Consider the following 18,809-nt stretch of genomic DNA (forward strand, 5'->3'; position numbering starts at 1 on the left):
GAAATTAAGCAACTGCGAAGCAGTAAATATTGCTTATATACTTTACAGAATATTTCACTTTTCTCACCCATTCTCATGTTCTAGGCCTTTTGCTTCAAAACATTCAACTAAAGTTTTTAAAAAAATGTCCCATAGAATTTTTTAAAAAAAGCAATAACTATGTAAAATATTTTTATATTGCTTAGAATGGAATGAATAACAAACATTGAATAACAATGAATAACAATATTGCATTTCGCAAATTTTGATTTAATGCCATTTTATAGTTGCAAAAGGCGATAAGAATATAGAACATTCCTTAGAACTTCTTGAAGGAACTAAGGAATGTTTAAAATGTTATGACGGTGAGCAGTATGCATACTTCTATGCCTGAAATTTTATTTAAATGTACTTTCCAATACACAAAGTGTAACTCCAGCAGCTACTAGTGTCATTCCAATATAAGAAACTGAAAAAGAAAAGAAAATACTTCAGAATGGAAAATATAAACTATGAAAGAAGCTAATAAATATTTATACATAGTAATATAAAGGAAAAGGTCTAAATTATAAAGAGTCACAGGAGAAATAGCTCCAAAATTCAAGCATAATTCTGAAAATTATTAACATAACAAAATTAAATTCCGTAACGCTTAAACTTGAAATAGAAGAAATATCTAACAGGTGCATAGTGAGGAACTGCTGCAAAAAATTAAGTACTTTTAAAGTTTAAAGCACTTTCGAGGCCCTTTAGCCGAAAAAATTAAGCACCTTTGTACATGTATGAATGTGTAAACCTGCATATTCTCTAAGCATAGGATGTATTCTATTTATAATAATGCACAGTTGAAAAAAATTAAAAAAATAATTTTAATTATATATTTTTTAAATTTTGATACTTATTTCTGTATTTGTACGACTTTTAATGTAAAACTTGTTTAAGCTTGTAAAACCTCATTTATTATTATTATTCATTTCGACAGAAATGTAACAATAGAAAATAAAGATTTTAAAACTCAAATGAACTTGTGATCAATATATACTATAGCATAAAATTCGAAGAAAACTAGAGAAAATACCGTAGTATTTTTAAAAATCTAAAAGTTACGAAGATTTTGAATTAAATTTTTTTTAAAGTAACATGAAACTTCAAGACATATATCGTTAATTTATTAATGCTAAATTAATCAGTTCCAAAAATTTTTAGTAAAAATGTTTTAAATGTACATAAGAACACTCGGTATAAAATAGAAGTTGAAATAACTACGTTCTTAAATCTAGAAAATCTTACATTTATTATTATGACAATACTGTATTCACAGAGTCCATAAGACACAGCATTTAGAGGCGTCCATAACTATACCATCAAAAGCAAATTTACTTTAAAAATACATTAAATAATACCGATTATTATCTAATGATTTACATATAATTTTTATAATGTTAAATAAATCACAGCAATGAGCATATTGAAAAAAATATTTTTAAGTTAACATGGGGAAAACAATAAAATGGTCAGCAATATTTAGAAATATAAATTATTTCCATACTTCATCTTCTAAAATTATATAAAAAGATTTCAGCAAAAGATTTGAATTTGAAACTTATTCGTAATACCTGATTTCCCTTCTTGTTCTCCAAGTAAACGTCCAGAAATGCTCACAAATATAAACGTAAGTGAGTTAGTTAACGGGACAGCGAGTGATAAATCTGAAAAAAATATCTAATTATAGAAATTAAAATCTACCACTAATAATATTAAGACTTATACGTTCAATAAATATACATATAGAAAGAAATGGAAGGCGTTAATAAACATTTTAAGGATAAAGGTTATTTTCAGATTCAAAGAAAACAATGATACTTAAACATATCGATTATAGTGATAATATTTATTATAAATTATCAAAATTGCACTGACTATCCTCACACACAAGATGTATGTATGCTATAACTACATACATTTATGCTTGTAATTAATCTCTTTTTTTCTTGTTTAAATTTCTTGCTTTGAATTCTTTAATAGCTTTGATTATCTAAGCATGTTTCACCTGAGTCAAACATTATCAAACGCCACTCCAGGATGATAAATCAACGAATTAATCTCTATACTGTAATTTATCTAATTCCCTTTTATTGAATTATGGTAATTCCCTTTATTGTTGAATCATTTTTTCTTTCTCTCCATGCCCCTCAGTCTCATTATTCAATTAAAAAAAAAACTATTACTTGAAATTCGTATACTGATGAAAACAGAGTATGTCGAGAATTGTCAAATTACACAAATGAAATTTATTATCTTTTACAAAATTTATTATCTTTTACAAAATTTACAAGGACATTTTATAGTATTATTCTACAATTTTCATGAAAGAAAAACCTTTCTCTTGACAGTCTAATGCTGTCCTTAAGGTCAAAGTCACAATTAAAATGCTATGTTTCTTCATATACACATATGTAAAAACGAAGGTCACTAAAAAATTATTTGTTTAAATTCCACGGCGAATTAGATCACGGAAAAAAACTAATGTTGAAAGGCAGTTTTCTAATTAATATATTAATATACTATCAATATTCACTGATTAGTTAAATCCATTTGCAGGTCCTTTTTCTGCATCAAAGGCTACAGCATCATACGTAAACATTTTAAAATTACAGTTGGAGTGATATATAATTTTAATTTGCACAAACTAAAAAAAAGTGCATATTTATAAATTTTTTGTCATTTTGTGTAAAAATAAATACTTTTTTTATCTGAATATATTAGTTAGTAGATCTAAAACATTCGCTTCTATTTAAATAATTGATTTAATTATATAAATGTATTTTACAGAAAATGGAAGTAAGCGTGCGTTAATATCTTGCTACTATTTATCTAGATACTAGATCAAATTTAACATAGAGCTTTTTCATATAATAATGACGTTACAATCTCGACATTAATTTCATGTGAAAGCATATTTTACTTAGTGAAGCAAATTCTCATAGTAATCAAATAAAAGAGCAAATGAAATAAATGAGCATTAGGTAATCACCCAGATTTTGAAAGTGAGAAAAAAAAAAGTAATGAATTTTTTTAAATGTAGTAACTGCTTCAATACTCAGAGTCTATAGAAATTATAAAAAAAATTCCTAATTTATTGGCATGCCAATACCTGATGTTTTCAATGGAGCTCTAAGAGTCTATAGCATCCAATAGTCTTAATTCATTCCCGATTATGTATCCTTTTTTCAAAAATACAGAATTAATAATTACAATAAGACAACAGTTTGGATAATTTAAATATAAAATATTTCAACTTTCTAAAACAACTGCAGTAACAAAGAAAAAGCGCAATAGTAAATAGGAAAAGTGGCCTCATATTACTGATATATCAAAAAGTGAAATATTTTACATAAGAAAAATTTTAGGTTGGAGAAGTTCATAATATTAATCAAATTTATTTATTATTTTCATTTCTCATTTAATTAGTAATTTCCATAAATCAGATTATCTTAATTCATTATAAAGCTTATTCATTAAATCAATTCATTATACAATCAAAAACTATATCACAAGTGAAAAAAAAATGAAATTTGGTCCATAACAAAGCGAAAAACGATTCAACAACTACGGACTAAGGAGATGCTGGTAGGAAATTCTTTAATGACTAGGTGAGAAGGGAGGGGGAGGTGGTACCGAGAAAAAAAAATGATTGTGGTTATTTCTGGTTGCAGCTTACTTTAAAACGATGGGAAGAAAAGAAATCGGTTGAGACGCAATTTAATCAATAAATAGTAGTGTTTAGTAACAGTTTTCATCACATACATGGAGATATGCATGTGTGATAGATAACAATACTAAAAACTCCTTATTTGAGATCTGCAACTAAGTCCTTAATATTGCCTCATTTTATTTTGATTTCTTTTGAAAATCAACAATATCACACATATTAAATGAAGAAAAACATTGATAACAGTTTATAAACATAAATAATTTTAAAAAGTCATATAAAACATATAACTTATAAGAATATCTCATGGCATGTTTTGTAGATGAAAATAAGGTGCATGAATATTTAAGGTTCAGAAATTTTTTATAGGAAAAGACTGACACTACTGAAGGCTGAAAGAAAAGACTCTCAAAGAAGAAAGAGAAATTTAACAAGAAAGAAAAAAACTTTTCTAAAGTGAGGAAAACCTAATTCAGTTCACTGACAAAGTTTTAAAAAAGGAAGCAAATTCCATATTCAAATAAATATTATAAGAATACTGCATTCTAGTTAAATTTAAATCGAATGGTTAAAAGATTACTTTATAATTACAGAAATAATTTGACTATACACAAATTACTAATTGACTATACACAAATTACTAAATTTGACTATACACAAATTACTAAAATTACCTACTTTACCATTAATAATATAGATTTTTTATTACATACATAGTTTAAAATTTTCACAACAATTACCTTTGTGTATATTTTTGAACTGATATACATTTTACGTAGAAATTTGAAATCGATAATTGTCCGGTTGTCTGCCATAATCATATTTTTAATTGTACATATATAAAATTATAATTAAATAATTCTTTAAATTAAAATAATTATTAATTCATCGCAGAAAATGTTTAAGTGCTCTTGAATCAAAGTTGCAACCGAATTAGCCCATTGGATAAAGTACACCAATTTTAGAGCTTCCACTGCATTTAATTAAATAAAAAAGATGGAATTGGATCAGGAAATAAGAGAATATTTTGGAATGAAGTTAATATGGGCTGAATTAGGATAAAATTTTGGAAATTAATTAGGATCAAATTAAATTTTAAAATATCATTACATACATACACATACACGCATGCATATATATATATATATATATATATATATATATATATATATAACCGGATTCTTTTTTTAATATTTTTTTAATAATTTTTTTGGTTTAATTTTTATTTGATTTTTGTTTTTCCTATTAACTTGATTCTAATACTTTTGTATATATATATATATATATATATATATATGCTTCCCTAACATCTTTTGCTGATGAAAATTGAATTACAGCATGAGATTAATTACTATGGTGCATATGTTTTATTCAACAAAATATCACGTTTTTACATTAGATTTCTCCTAACATATACAGCCATCCACCAAAAAAATTTCATGGTTCTATCTTGTGAAAGAATGTCTTTAGAACCACAACCTTACATTAATTTGAAAGCACAAAATATATAAAAAACACTTTTGGCATTTCTATTTTAAATAAAAGTGTGTATTATAAATAGATATGCATACAAACTATACATTATGATTTTAAAACACATTATGCAATGTTCTTTCAAATACATACATACAATATATATACACAATTAATTAAATCCTAAATTCACATAGCCTCATATACTACAATAAAAATTATTAAAGCCTTCATATTTTCATTTTATTGCAATGTCCAATTACAAGATTTTTATTTTTATACATTACTTAGAGAAATTCACAACATAAATAGGAAAAGCTAAAAATAATAATAAAAATATTAAAATTAGAATGCATTATATGGTTCTTGAAATGTGTACATGTTTCCGAGAAAGCAAAATAAATTATTTATTCTAAAATATATGTGAATTAGAACAAAAATAAATAAAATATTATAGAAAATATTTCTAAATGCTAAAATTCTGAGCATCTCTTACCAGAAGACCCTAAGGCTAGTGCATACAAAGCAGATCCACTTTGATTTATAAGAAAGGGGAAAATGTACTAAAGAGGGAAAAATGAAATGTGAGTTATTATGCATATTACACATATGGATAATAAGCACTTTCTGACATTTGACAGGAATATCAAGATAATGAAATGACTGTAACAAACTACATAAATATCAAAAAACATTCAGCATTGCATCATATGTAAATACCAAAAGCAAATATAATGCAGAAAGGTATATTTATAATATAAATTGAACCTTGCCAAATTTAGTAATTTTCAAAAAGAAAAAAGCACTGATTTTCATTTAATATCATAAGAAGAGTATGTTTTTATATCGGGAACAAAATAGTATAATATATTTTGTGCAATAAACTATATAATAAATTAACGATAATATGAAGAACTGGAATGCTAGAATTCAATAATTTGTACTGTGTTAGAATTCTGCCCCTAGCTTTTCATGTGGTAGATTCAACACTAAATAAGCATGAAAGTTAATAGAACTAAATTAGTTAAGAAGCTTTTGAAAAATCATTATTCTGAGCAATAATAAATCACTATAAAAATTCAAAAGGCTCACAAGAAATTATTCCAATTTCAGTAAATATTAATGCTAATAGATCAAAATCTATAATAAGATAGTCTAATAGATAATCTAATCTAATAGATCAAATAGATAGATCTAATCTAATAGATCTAATAGATAGATCTGATCTAATAGATCTAATAGATAGATCTAATCTAATAGATCTAATAGATATATAATCTAATAGATCAAAATCTATTAACATAAAATAAAAGTTAAATATAAAATCCAATTTAATATATAAAGGTTAAATAAAAAAAAATTTAACATCTTTTTTAAATAATAATTCTCTCAAATACAGCTCCTATAATTTTAATATTCTTTTTCCTGAGAATCCAGTTTCAAAGATATGCTAATAAAACATGAATTAGATTATTCATATTTAAATAAATATCTAGATGTTTTAATTTGCATTATAATACAAACAAAAATTGATCAACATCTTTAATGAGAGTTATTTTTAATATTACTATCAATACGTTAGACATAAAAAGAAATTTGTAGACTTCATTATTAAACTTTTATAAAATTAATATTCTTTAGCTATACTCAAAAAGAAATATAACCTCTCTAACTTCTATAAAGGATAAGAATCTTTTCTCTTTTTTTTTTTTTTTTTCTAATTTATTTAGATTTTGATTGTAATAATTTTCATGAATGTTTAACCTATCTTGCATTACTAGATAGTCCTTTTCAATAAAAAAAATCATAATGAAAATTAATTACCGATACTTATCTCTCAAATTTTGTTGCTCTTTCTCAAAACACTCCCCATTTCATGCACTGCATTTATCCCTCCTTTCTCCCATTTTAAAAAGCAGAGGTCCCCCCCCCTTTCTCTATAGACCTCTGTAACTTTTACTACTGCTTCTGTTATATTAAAAAAAATACTCTTACTTCAGAAGTTTTTCTTTAAATTCGTAAAAAGAAAAAAATCGCATAGCTCTACATCAGGGCTATAAGGCCAAGGGGGACAGAAGTAATGTTGATATTTGAAAGATAATCCTGAATAGTCTCGGAAGCCAATGCACACAAACACATGTCATATGCTGAGAGCAACAAAGCATGAGTTGAGAGCGTGTAAGTAATACACAATGAAGTGTTCAGCTTTCCTAAGTTTCTTAATGTGATTCAATCATCTTCCCTCATTGTCACAACAGCCATGTTAATGTTCACATCAACTAAAGCAGTTCTTGGAGAACTGGCTCTACCTTCTTTTAAAATCAATTATCTTTCTTCTTTCAAATTCTAACTGTATTATAGAGAAAGACAGACTCCCTATAAGCCACCTGTAGCACCACATAGATTTCATTTGATGCTTTTTAAGGTAAAAAGCAAAATTTCAACGTGTTTGTTGAGTGTCATACCCATTTTTAGCATAGCGGAAAGTGAGACATGGCCTAAATAGCTAGCTGCCATTGCCACAGCAGTGACGTGGTAATGAATTTCATTAAGAAAATGCTATTTTGTTTATTAAATACAAATAAAAACACTGAATGAACTTAATTAGATCCATTGTGAATTAAGTAATATTCCTTGACAAACAGCATATGAGATAACAATTCAAGATTTTTTTTTTAATTGTCTAACATCATGCATATAAACTGAATAAATAAGATATTCATAATTAGCACTCAAGATATGTAATAAAGTTAAGATTTTTCAATAGTTTTAACACATTCACTGCCACGACTGCCTGTGATTCAGACAACTATCTAATAAGATGTTTACTTATTACTGCTCTTTTAATTGTAAGTAGAGAAGAAAATATCTAATTAGATAGTATGTATGAATTGCAGGCAATTCACATGCTGATAACGTGTTAAAACAAGAAGATATAAATTAAACATAGGCTTGTTCTACTCGTATCAAATTCTACATTGACTGCAAATTTTTACTGTCATGCAAATGAGAGTGACATAGCAGTCAACGTGTTAAAACTTAATTATCATTTTCAAAATTATGCCCAAACATACAAGTATTATCTTAAAAACAAATTATTACTTGAATATGGAATAGCAGCATAAAATTTGTTAGTAATAAAGTTTAGATTATTCATCTTTTCATTTTATTGTTCTTTTATGTTAGTCCTTTGAAAGATACATATGTAGTGCTTTGCTGTATATGCATTGTTACTTAAGAAAATGTCAAGAAAAAATATCAAGAAACTGTTAAAAAAACTGACAGCAAAAAACATTTACATTAACCCACAATAATTAGATGGAAATATAAATATTGTTCAAATGTCAATCATTGAATAACAAATCTTTGAAAAATGTTTATTGTGAATGTAATCAAAAATACAAAAATTACCTTCCAGTTGGTTGCCAGGAATTGCAATTCAGCTAACCACTGAATAATAGGATTGCTATAACTGATATTTTCAATACCAGCACTTCCGTGACGAATTAAGGGAGTAGAAAACCCCCATAAAGCAGCTACTATAACCAACCATATTACAGACCCTTAAAAAATTAATCAAAGGTAAAGAAATTTATAGATGCTTATATAGCAATTGAAAAAGTAATATAATAAATCAAGAAAGTAAAGATAATACAATTCTTCTCGGCACAGAGTTTTTTTTTTTTTTTAATAAAAATAAAACATTTTTAATCATTAAGGTTTAAGATCTTTTTTTTCCATTTTTTAAAAAGACACCTTATACTTTAATAGAAAAATTGTACTGTCATTTTCTAAATTCTACCAGATTATGAGACTTTAAAATGCAATCCATCAATTTTTAAATTTTATTATTATAATAAAATATAGTTTTTAAAATCAGAAAATGCAGTAAAAATTAGCATACTACCTTATAAAAATTTGAGTTAAAAAATATTAATTCAACTATTAATGCTTGACATTACAATAAGCCTTCAATAAAATTTCAAGAAAATGGGAAAGAGTAATTCCATTAATTATTTCATATCATCAATTAATGGAGATGACCCTGCTCAAGACTTAAATAAATCTTACCTAACATAATAAATTGATAGTATCATCAATTTATCACACTGTAATATCTTCAAAACATCATGAATTAAGACTGAAATGTAAAAATAAATATTAATATAAACTGGTTTAAAAATTAGAGAAATCATGAAAAACAATAATAACAAAATCTTGTATTAATAACAAACATGAAACATTGAATATAACTCTTGCATTAACCCGTAACTGGTGACATGAATTTCCTTAATTGGTCAGAGACATGAAGTCAAATTGACTCCATTGCTATTTTTCTTTTTTGTATTTTGTAAACAGAATTGGAATTTATTTTGGAAACACAATATATTCTGGAAATCATGTAATTACCAAATATATTAAAAATATCAATATTAAATTGTTAAATGTTATTATATTAAAGGTTGGAAAGGTATTATAAGGAAAACCTAAACAACTTTTTAATAAGTATTTACTTCATTCAGATATTATGGAAAGACACGAAAGATAATATCTGTTAGAATTTAACAAATAGAAATGAAGAATACAATCATTCAAATGCAAAGTGGGGCTTACAGCTATGGAACATTGTCCATGTACTGGATGTTTACAAGAATAACATAGAGTAGATGTTTTGCCCTTCATCCTTTTTGGGCAAATGGTACAATATTTTCCAGCAGGTAATTTTCCACTTCTATCTGCTTGTACCTTTTCCTTTTCTTTACCAGTACTATCCATTTCTTTTTATACAACAATATGTTATTCTAGACAAAGGAAGATGGTTACAATTCAAATTAGGTAAAAATTAACTGGTAGATTATATATTTTTTCAATCACAGTTTCTGAGACATGGAATCAATGACTAGATAAAAGCAACGAAAATTTTGGAAAAGAATAACTCGTTTATGCTCATGTGTTCAAATTTCAGACTTCTGCAACATAATGCTAAAAGAACAACTTGAAGATACTGAGGAGAAGATTGTATTCAAGGACAAATATAAACAAAAACTATGTGATAATCAAAGCCAATGAGCAATGTAGAGTCATTTTGACTCCCATCTCCAGTTACAGGTTAAACATTTTGTAACCATTATATATATATGTGTGTGTGTGTGTGTTATATATATATGTGTGTGTGTGTGTGTGGAAATAATTAAAAACAACAAGTATGGGTTGCCAATTCAAAGTTTTATATAGTTTGTCTACTCATTCATGCTGTAAAACATGAATCACACAATTAAGTTCAGATATCATGCAAAAAAAAAAAAAAGGCTCAATACAAATTCAGAAAAATATAATTTTTACACATCAATCATATAACTAAAACATTAAATGAAATCAGCAAGTATAAACAAAGGTTTGAACATAAAATTTTCCATAAAAAATGAGATAATAAATGATTAAACAAAAACCATCTAACAGGAAATTAAAAATCATAAGTAAAAAAGCAAAAATATACCTATAAGGTAAAGAAGAAAAATTTAAATATTTCATCATGCAAATGTCACCAAAGACTACTTGCTTTCAAATCAAAATCTTCTTCTGCTCAAATAAAAATAAAATAAATTGACTTTCCTTCAAAAATGTAAGATTTGTTATATTTTCTTCAGAAATGTAAAAAAATCTCATAAAAACATTTTTTTTTTTTTTTTTTTTACCTCTAGAAAAACAACAAATTCAATATACTTCAGTTTGTTCCAATTTTAAAAAATCCAACTAAAATACCATTAAAAAAATTTAGTTCAGGTTTTGTTACTTCGTCAGCATAATTTGTTTATTTTAAATTTCATTTGATTTGAGATGAGAAACTCATAAATAAATTATCAGAAATCAATAAATTATATTAAATGGAAAACACCAACAACAACAAAACAGCAACAAAATCACAATCCTCTCATTTAACATTCTTAACTTTTGTGAAAGCTTTAAAAGAAAATATTTTAAAAAGTGCTTTTAATCCATATAAATGGTTTTAAAAAATCACATGAATCACAATTACACTTTGTAATAATTCACAATTTTCAATTAATATCTGCTCAAATGAGTACATAAATGCAGCATATAATTTTTACACGGTTAAATAAAAACATAAATTTATCAGTTTATTTTTAAGCAAACTCGCAATAATAATTTTTTTTTTTTTAATCTGAAATTGAAGTTTATCTAATTATAAAGAATGAATTTGGTTTTTCTTGGGGAGGGAGGGAATCCTTAACATGAAAATTGAATGCTTTGCTTCCTAATGATGGACTTGAATGGTTTATTTTTATTTTTTGTATAAAGAAGGAAAAAATATCAGTGAAAACAAGTTTTTCAGTTTGATTTCATAAGATAATTATAAAAAGAATAAAGCATTAAAAGTTCTTTATAAAAAAAATTCAATCTATTTCAAAATGTATGAAATAAATATGCCAATTTGTTGTTCAGAAAAAAAAATCAGTTTTGAAAACAGAGTAAAATTGGATAATTCTTAAAAAAAAAAAAAGAATAAAATACAAGAACTGCAAATAAAATCGCCTACAAAAAGAATTAAAATTCCAAACATTAAACTCGGTGAAACACTTCATGGAATGAAAAATGTTAATCAGATAAAAGAATTCTTATAAAGAAAATATGATGAAATAAAATGATACTTTCTTCAAAATAACTATGTTTGAAAAACAAAAAGAAATGATTTAGTTTCTTTTAATTTGAGATAAAAAATAAAAATTTATTAAAAATTAATAATTTGATTACTTAAAATTCAGCATCATATACTGGTTTATTAAAACCTTGCCTTAGAAGTTCTCTTTTTCAAAAATTGAATTTGATTAGAATGTATATTCTTTGGAATAATATATATTCTTTTTTTTTTCAATGAAAAAACAACAAGGGCTATCATCTCCTATTGAATGGCACAGTTGTAGTTAATAGATCTCGAAGTGTTTTAGCAACAGCAAGTAGTCTTGAAAATTTGATTTATTTGTCAAGATTATGATCAAAGAGCTTTAACGAATTTCTCTGCTTGTTGATTTATAGTTTAGCTGAAAGTCTATCCCTCGAAAAACATACATTTTACAAAAAAAAAATTATATGATCATATCATTGACATTATTACAAATGTGGCATGTAGAATTGTTATAAAAATTGAAGCAATACATTGGTCCTAGGGTAAGATCACATTATCATAATCATTCCGTCTACACAGTCTAGATGTAGCACAAATCACAGTCTAGATGTAATATCATCTTCTCTCCAATTCCTGGTTCAGGATAATATAGCATCAATATTTAGAATGTCTCCTAATAGTATGAAGTATTTACTGTTTTGAAAGATTTTTTTTTTTTTTTTTTTTTTTTTTGTAATCTCCCTATTAGCACAAGATATTGTATGATATCTCCAAAATGCTGTTCAATAGTTTTAATGCCATACAAGATTGTGGAGAACTAACAATATTTATAACAATATATATAATAGGGCTGGTGAAAAGTATTTTTCCTTCTTTAAATTTGAAAAATAGTTTTCTGGGGAAATCAAACCAAAAAAGGATCAGAATTTTGCCAAATTATCTGCTAGTTCATTCTAGGAAATAGAACAATGACCTGGCACCCACATGAAAGTTATTCTTTCAATTAATCTTGTTAATGTGTGTGCTTTAGAAGTCTGATGTTGAATAATTTTTGGCAAATAACTGAACTTCATAAGCTTCAAGTAATTATCAGTAAGAATCAGACAATGTTTCTCAGAGATGACAAGAACATCCAGTGCCTCAAAAATAGCTAAACTTCCAGTAGTGGAAATATAATTGACTGGGTATACAAAAAAAATAATAATGTAAGATAAGAAAGCTATTAAAACATGTTGAACATTTTAGATGTATTGGTAGCAATAATGTATTGATAACTGGTAGCAACAGTTGTATTGGAAGTGGTTTGGAAAGAACTAATGAATGCAACTTTAGAATAGTTATTAACCTCAGCTGATGAAAGGCTTTTGTTTTGAAATTCAAAATCTGATAGAAGTATTTCAAAAAAATTTTGAAGAGCCGATGTTATTTCAGACAAATTGACTATTGGATCGAAGTTTAAGTTTATATCTTTCAGAATATTCAAAATAGATTTTTTTAAATCTTTGTTACTTAAATGAATTTCCTGATTATCATAAGTGCTTTCCATATTAGTGGAGATTAATTATCTTTAAATATTTGCTTAACAAAAAAAAATTAAAATCCCATTTTTTTTTATTTTTTCAGAAAGAAACTGATTTTAAAAAGAACAATCGTTGTTCTTTTTAAAATCAGGAGGAGACCTGCATAGAAGGAGGAGACCTGCAGGAATCCTTTTCATATGGAGACCTGCAGCAATTCTTCGAACCATAGTTTGAGTGGCATTACAAGCATAGAAATATATTAATTATAATTTGGAAATTAAATTTATTAATATAATCTGAAAATGCATTAATTATGATGCAACTCTGGTAGAATATGCAGAACATTATGATTAGATCTCTTGTTCTTGAAGCTTGATATTTAAGGTAAGTACTTTGAAGATAGTGTTCGGATTTTGAGACTTTTAAGCATAACAAAGGTTTGGTTCAATTTTAAGAAATATATACTGAGAAATTTTATTGATTCATGCCATTCTAAAAGGGTTCTGAAGTAAGAGACAATGGGAATATTGTGATTTGTTTATAAGACAATTCAGCAATTACTCTTTTTTTTTCTAGTGTTATTTCCAGAACTTGCATCACTGATAAATGCTTTTCATAGAATTTTAGACTTTTTTGAAAATGTACACCAAGAAAACATGAGCAGAGAAAACAAAAATAACATCCATAAAGATGACACAGACAATACCTTCTTTAATACAAAACTCGTGACAAAAGTACACTATTCTGAGATAAACCATGATTTAGTGTTTTGATTTCAAAGAGGGATTGTCTCCATCCTACTTGGAATGTTTAAATTTAAAGGAATTATTTTTTTTATTATTTAAAGGCATATTTATTTTGCCAAATTGTCTGTTATACTGAGCTAAACATTTGAAAATAAAGTCATTTATGTAAAGTGAAACCTAAGTGCTCTTGATATCAAAATTATTACCCACAAAATATTTCTTTAGTTCACCTGTCTCTGCAATTTTTATAATCATTTTGTATATAACAGTTTGATTATCCCTGAAAAGAATAAAGCCATGAAGACTATTGTGGAATTTTATTTGTTGCTTGTAAAGTGACGATATTAATATTTTTAGTAGGAATGCCTTAAAAAAAATTATAAAATACTAACATCAGTGCTAATGAGTCATATGAAGTTTGGAGGAATCAAATTGATTTTGTAATAATTTTAAAATAGCTTCAAGTTGAAAAGTGCTACACCAGTCGGCAGAAATGTCATCAGTGCCTGGAGTTGAATTCTTCATTCTGTGAATTACTGTTATGAAATTCCAAATTCATTATTAAGGAAAGTGTCTTAGGCAGAAAGATCCAATAGGATAGATTCAACACTTTTTGCCTGTTTAAAAAAAATTAAGTAAATAGTTTACTTTAAAGAACAGAATAAAAAATGAAGCAATTATATTGTATTACGAATTTGTTAGTTTAATGTCAAAACCACATGAAGCATAAATATTATGTTAACTTTGAAATTGTGAGACTTAGCCTCAACTTTTAAGAATTTAAAGCATAATTTATGTTATTAGAAATGATTTTTCTAGAGATGTTTGCTGGAACGCGTATAAAAAGATCACTACATAGCTTTGGGATAAAAAAAAATATCCAAGTAAAAATTCTAGTTTCGAATAAGGAAGTATATTAAATATACAAAATGAGAAGGTAGAGAAACAGGATTACGAAATAAAGTTCCCCCTCCCTCTTTTTCTAAATACTTAAGTAATTCCACTACAAAAAAGATGGAAAAAAGGATTTTTTTTTTTTTTTTGAAAATCAGAAACCTTTTTTGTTCCTAAAAACAAGGATATGAAAAATTATGATGTATATGAACAAAATAAATTTGATAAAAAAATTTACAAAAAAATTAAAGCGAACAAAGTTACTGTATATAAGACTTGACATCTCATACAAAAAAGCAACAATAAAGTTGGACTTAAGAAAAACTTTCCTGAAGTGAATGTTCGCATAAAAAATTTTTAAACAGTGAAAATAAATCATTTCACACAGAAAATGATATTGAAGTGGAATAGAAAAAAAATATTTCTTTTATTACTGAATTAACCTTGACCTGATGTACGTCATAAATAGTAATTTCAATAAACGTCGGTAATTGCGTCTATATTTGAAGGCTATTGTTTTTTCTTCTGGTTGGCAAAATATTTGAGGTTCTATGAAAGTTATAGCATATATATAACAATTATAAAAAGCTTCCATATTTTTTGTGTGTTGTGGCTTATCCCACCTGGTCAACAGAAACATCAAACCAGGTCCATGAGCCCGAACGCCTTCAAACAATGTAGCACAATCTCAGGACTCAAGAACAGCTGGCTTTTATTGAAACCGATGCAGGCCAAAATGTGGGCAGGAGCAACTTGAGTCGCCTTGCATTTTGGACACAGGGGATAAACTTTGTTACCCATCACATGACGTTGTACACGAGTATGACCACTTCAAAATCTAGTGAGAGTTGTCTGATCGCACCTGTCTCTAACCCTAATTAAAACAGCACCAGGGCGACTTTCTGCATACCATTCATGCACGGGGGGCCCTCCTCCAAGAAGAACAAATATCTTGCCTGACCCAGGTGGCAATTTCTGAAAAAGTAAGGCAGCCACCATGAGCAGTATCCTTATGGCTGCCCTCTCAGACCAGACCATCAGCAATTTCATTTCCGTGCACATTCACATGCGACGGAACCCACTGAAAGGTGATCTTAACATTGGAAATCAAGCGATTCAAAAGCCGGACGATGGTACCGGTCATGCAGTCCCCATGCCGCCACCATTCAAATAAATGCTGAATGGAGCTTCAGCTGTCACTCAGAATCCAAATGTCAGTGCAAACACTCTGAGTTATGCAGAATTTCAAAGCCTCCTCAATAGCTATTAGTTCTGCACGGAACATTGAGCAGTTATCGTTTCTTACACAGATCCCAAATGCCGTTAACAAAAAAATCCACTACCCGAAATAGCGCCTTCACCCATGCTACAGTCAGTATAGATCTGTAACGCATCACACGGGATTTTATCGATAGTCTCCAAAGCAAGCTGTCTAAAATATTCTGGGTGATGTGTGCTCTTGTTAGTGTATGAGCTCAATTTGGTCTTGAAAAAGACCTGAACATAGAATGAATCAGCAACATTTGTACCACAAGCTAGTGAGACGTATTCTACTTCATTATGCAGCCAACCTCACTTTCAGCATGGCTAAGCAGACTTTCTCTTTTGAAGCGGCGATTATTACTCCAACTGTGCACATAACTAGATGTTCTGTGCTGGTCACCATAAGTGATGAGTTTGGCAAAGCATTTAGCTAAGAGGTATTTGCTATGTAGTCTGAGAGGTTGCAAGTCAGCTTCATACAATACAACATCCCTGGGGCAACTATTGCAGAGGCCAGTGATGACTCTGGCAGCAGAGAGTTGAACCCTTTCTAGTTTATTGAGGTTGCCAGAAGAAGCAACCTGATAGACCTGTAAACCATATTCAAGGATGGGAGGAATAAAGGCAAATAAATATTTCAAAGGGTCCGAGCATATGCTCCCCAGTCTCTACCAGAAATGTATTTCAAAATTTTCAGTCGTTGTTTTCCGCTGACCAAATATCTGGGATTCATCCCAAATACCTGGGATTCATCCTGATCTAGGATGAATCCCAGATATTTGTTATGTTTTTCATAATTCAGTCATCTACCCAGTAGATAAATATCAGGCTCAGAGTTGTAAAGTTGTCTATTGGTGGTAAAATTACTTGAAACAGACTGAGGGATTAAAAATGATTTTATGCTCTGCAGCAAACTCTTCTAGCCGAGAAGGAAAGGATTAACATTATTGTGAGAAGTAGTTAAGCTTATATCATTACTCCAGATTATTATATCGTCAGCATATAACCCCATACAGTGATCAGAATTGGCCTCAGCCTCAATTCCAGCAAGAAAGAAAGAAAACAAAGTAGGGCTGAGTACAGATCCTTGTGGGATACCCTGGCTCAATCTAAATTTTCCTGACATGGTGTCTCTAAACTTCACTCTAATATACCTGGCCTTCAGGAACTCAGCAAACCAAGGAAGAATTCTCCCCCTTAACTTAAAAGTCCTGTAAAGTTTGCAAACAAGTTTGTACTTCCAGACCCTGTCAAAGGCTTTGGATAAATCAAGAAAGGCAGCCACAGTATGATTTGTGAGTTTGAGATTGTGGGCATCCCTAATCTTCTGGCTAAAATATAAAACCTGATCCATCGTGCAATGACCCTTCCTAAAATCAGACTGTTTGGAAGGAATTAAATTGTTTTCATAGAGATAGTTAGTAAGCCTTCATATTTTTTTAAGATCTCCACTGATTTTGGCAAGTTGACTTTCAAACTTCAATATTAGAAAAACTAATTTCTAAACAACAACTGCATCTTTTGCAATTGTAGACTGAGTGGCCTATAAAACAGGAGAGCACACTTAACATAAATTATGTCTTTGAAATAGAATCTAATGGTCTGGCCATATCCTAATGTTTTGTAAATTGACGTGGTACATCGATGAAGTTAGGTTCTAATACAGATAAACCTTTTTTTTTTTTTTTTATCTCTGGAAATGGAACTGAGAATGTTGATCAAAATGAGCAAAGAATCTTAATAAGATTTTTCTTTGCCTGAGAAATCTTCTCAAATTGACCACTTTAATGACATTGGATTTGACAGTTCTACAGCAACTTCTTCCCATTCTGCATAAACACGAATGTCAAAAAAGAGAAAACTATTCAAGATGTGTTCAGTAATAATAGAAGAGGATACTTTTGTATCTAATGCTTTTCCTTTGATAAGAGCTGCACAGCAATAAATGGTCTGAAGTAGAGAAGAGAAACATTTCTTGTTTCATGTTCACACATGCATTTAATAGCATCGTTCTTTGCTTCCTTTTGAATTCTGAAAGGTATAGTTTTAGGAACATTTGACTGCGATTCTGGATTTTCTAAAAGTAAATAAACCTCATGAAAACCTCCTCCCTTTCATTCATTAAAAGGATTTTTTTCTTTTACTTTAAAAATAATTGGCAGTTTTTGCTGGTATTTTATGTCCTTCTTAAAAGCCCGCCATTAAAAAGCTATCACAGTCCTTCAGAATAAAGAAAGATAGAGTCATTTTAATACTTGCAGTTAAAAAGTAGAAAAGGAAACAGAAAACTTACATCATTTGGGTATAATACAACTGAAAAATTCCCTCCCTTGAACCGGCAGAGGGAATTAAAATGAGGAACCAAGAATGAAGTTCGAATTTCACATCAAAATATATCGCCAACTTACAGTTCATCGACGCACCTACCCAAAAACCGACTCCAGAAGGAAGGAAGGAATGAAGGTGTGTTCTCCGGCGAATGCTCCAGAATCGTAGTTCTTCCGACTCCAGACAGCGGACGGTATCACGAATTGTAAACAAATAACATTCCTCATATCAAGTTGAGTAAAAAAATA

The 18,809-nt window shown here is 28.2% G+C and overlaps 2 protein-coding genes across 3 annotated transcripts; both read right to left on the bottom strand.

Annotated features, from left to right (window-relative positions):
• Nucleotides 1-368: 368 nt before the first annotated feature.
• Nucleotides 369-18,802, bottom strand: LOC129958061 (transmembrane protein 234-like). Of its 2 annotated transcripts, none has more exons than XM_056070227.1 (6): nucleotides 18,661-18,802; nucleotides 9,236-9,305; nucleotides 8,576-8,727; nucleotides 5,661-5,727; nucleotides 1,596-1,688; nucleotides 369-448 (listed from the first exon to the last, which is right to left on the bottom strand). In XM_056070227.1, exons 2-6 carry the CDS (start codon nucleotides 9,240-9,242, stop codon nucleotides 378-380), a joined length of 390 nt encoding a protein of 129 aa, XP_055926202.1. In that variant the 5' UTR covers nucleotides 9,243-9,305; nucleotides 18,661-18,802; the 3' UTR covers nucleotides 369-377. The 2 variants fall into 2 exon arrangements, with proteins under 2 accessions (XP_055926202.1, XP_055926201.1); XM_056070226.1 differs by having other exon boundaries at nucleotides 18,527-18,788.
• On the bottom strand, nucleotides 15,802-17,587 carry LOC129959239 (uncharacterized). Its single transcript, XM_056072063.1, has 4 exons — nucleotides 17,248-17,587; nucleotides 16,976-16,992; nucleotides 16,542-16,823; nucleotides 15,802-15,945 (listed from the first exon to the last, which is right to left on the bottom strand). Exons 1-4 carry the CDS (start codon nucleotides 17,585-17,587, stop codon nucleotides 15,802-15,804), a joined length of 783 nt encoding a protein of 260 aa, XP_055928038.1.
• Nucleotides 18,803-18,809: the final 7 nt, after the last annotated feature.

Source organism: Argiope bruennichi, chromosome X1 (assembly GCF_947563725.1).
Source record: "Argiope bruennichi chromosome X1, qqArgBrue1.1, whole genome shotgun sequence".
NCBI lineage: Eukaryota > Metazoa > Arthropoda > Arachnida > Araneae > Araneidae > Argiope > Argiope bruennichi.

What these genes read in the sequence shown, in the direction of transcription:
- LOC129958061 (XM_056070227.1), bottom strand. An exon ending in TCCTGGCAACCAACTGGAAG is followed by an intron (nt 5,728 to 8,575) that starts GTAATTTTTGTA and finishes TTCCCTCTTTAG; the next exon opens with TACATTTTCCCCTTTCTTAT. An exon ending in AGAACAAGAAGGGAAATCAG is followed by an intron (nt 449 to 1,595) that starts GTATTACGAATA and finishes TTTCTTTTTCAG; the next exon opens with TTTCTTATATTGGAATGACA.
- LOC129959239 (XM_056072063.1), bottom strand. Translation starts at nt 17,587, where the DNA reads ATGGATCAGGTTTTATATTTTAGCCAGAAGATTAGGGATGCCCACAAT. An exon ending in TTAGCCATGCTGAAAGTGAG is followed by an intron (nt 15,946 to 16,541) that starts GTTGGCTGCATA and finishes TTACTTTTTCAG; the next exon opens with AAATTGCCACCTGGGTCAGG.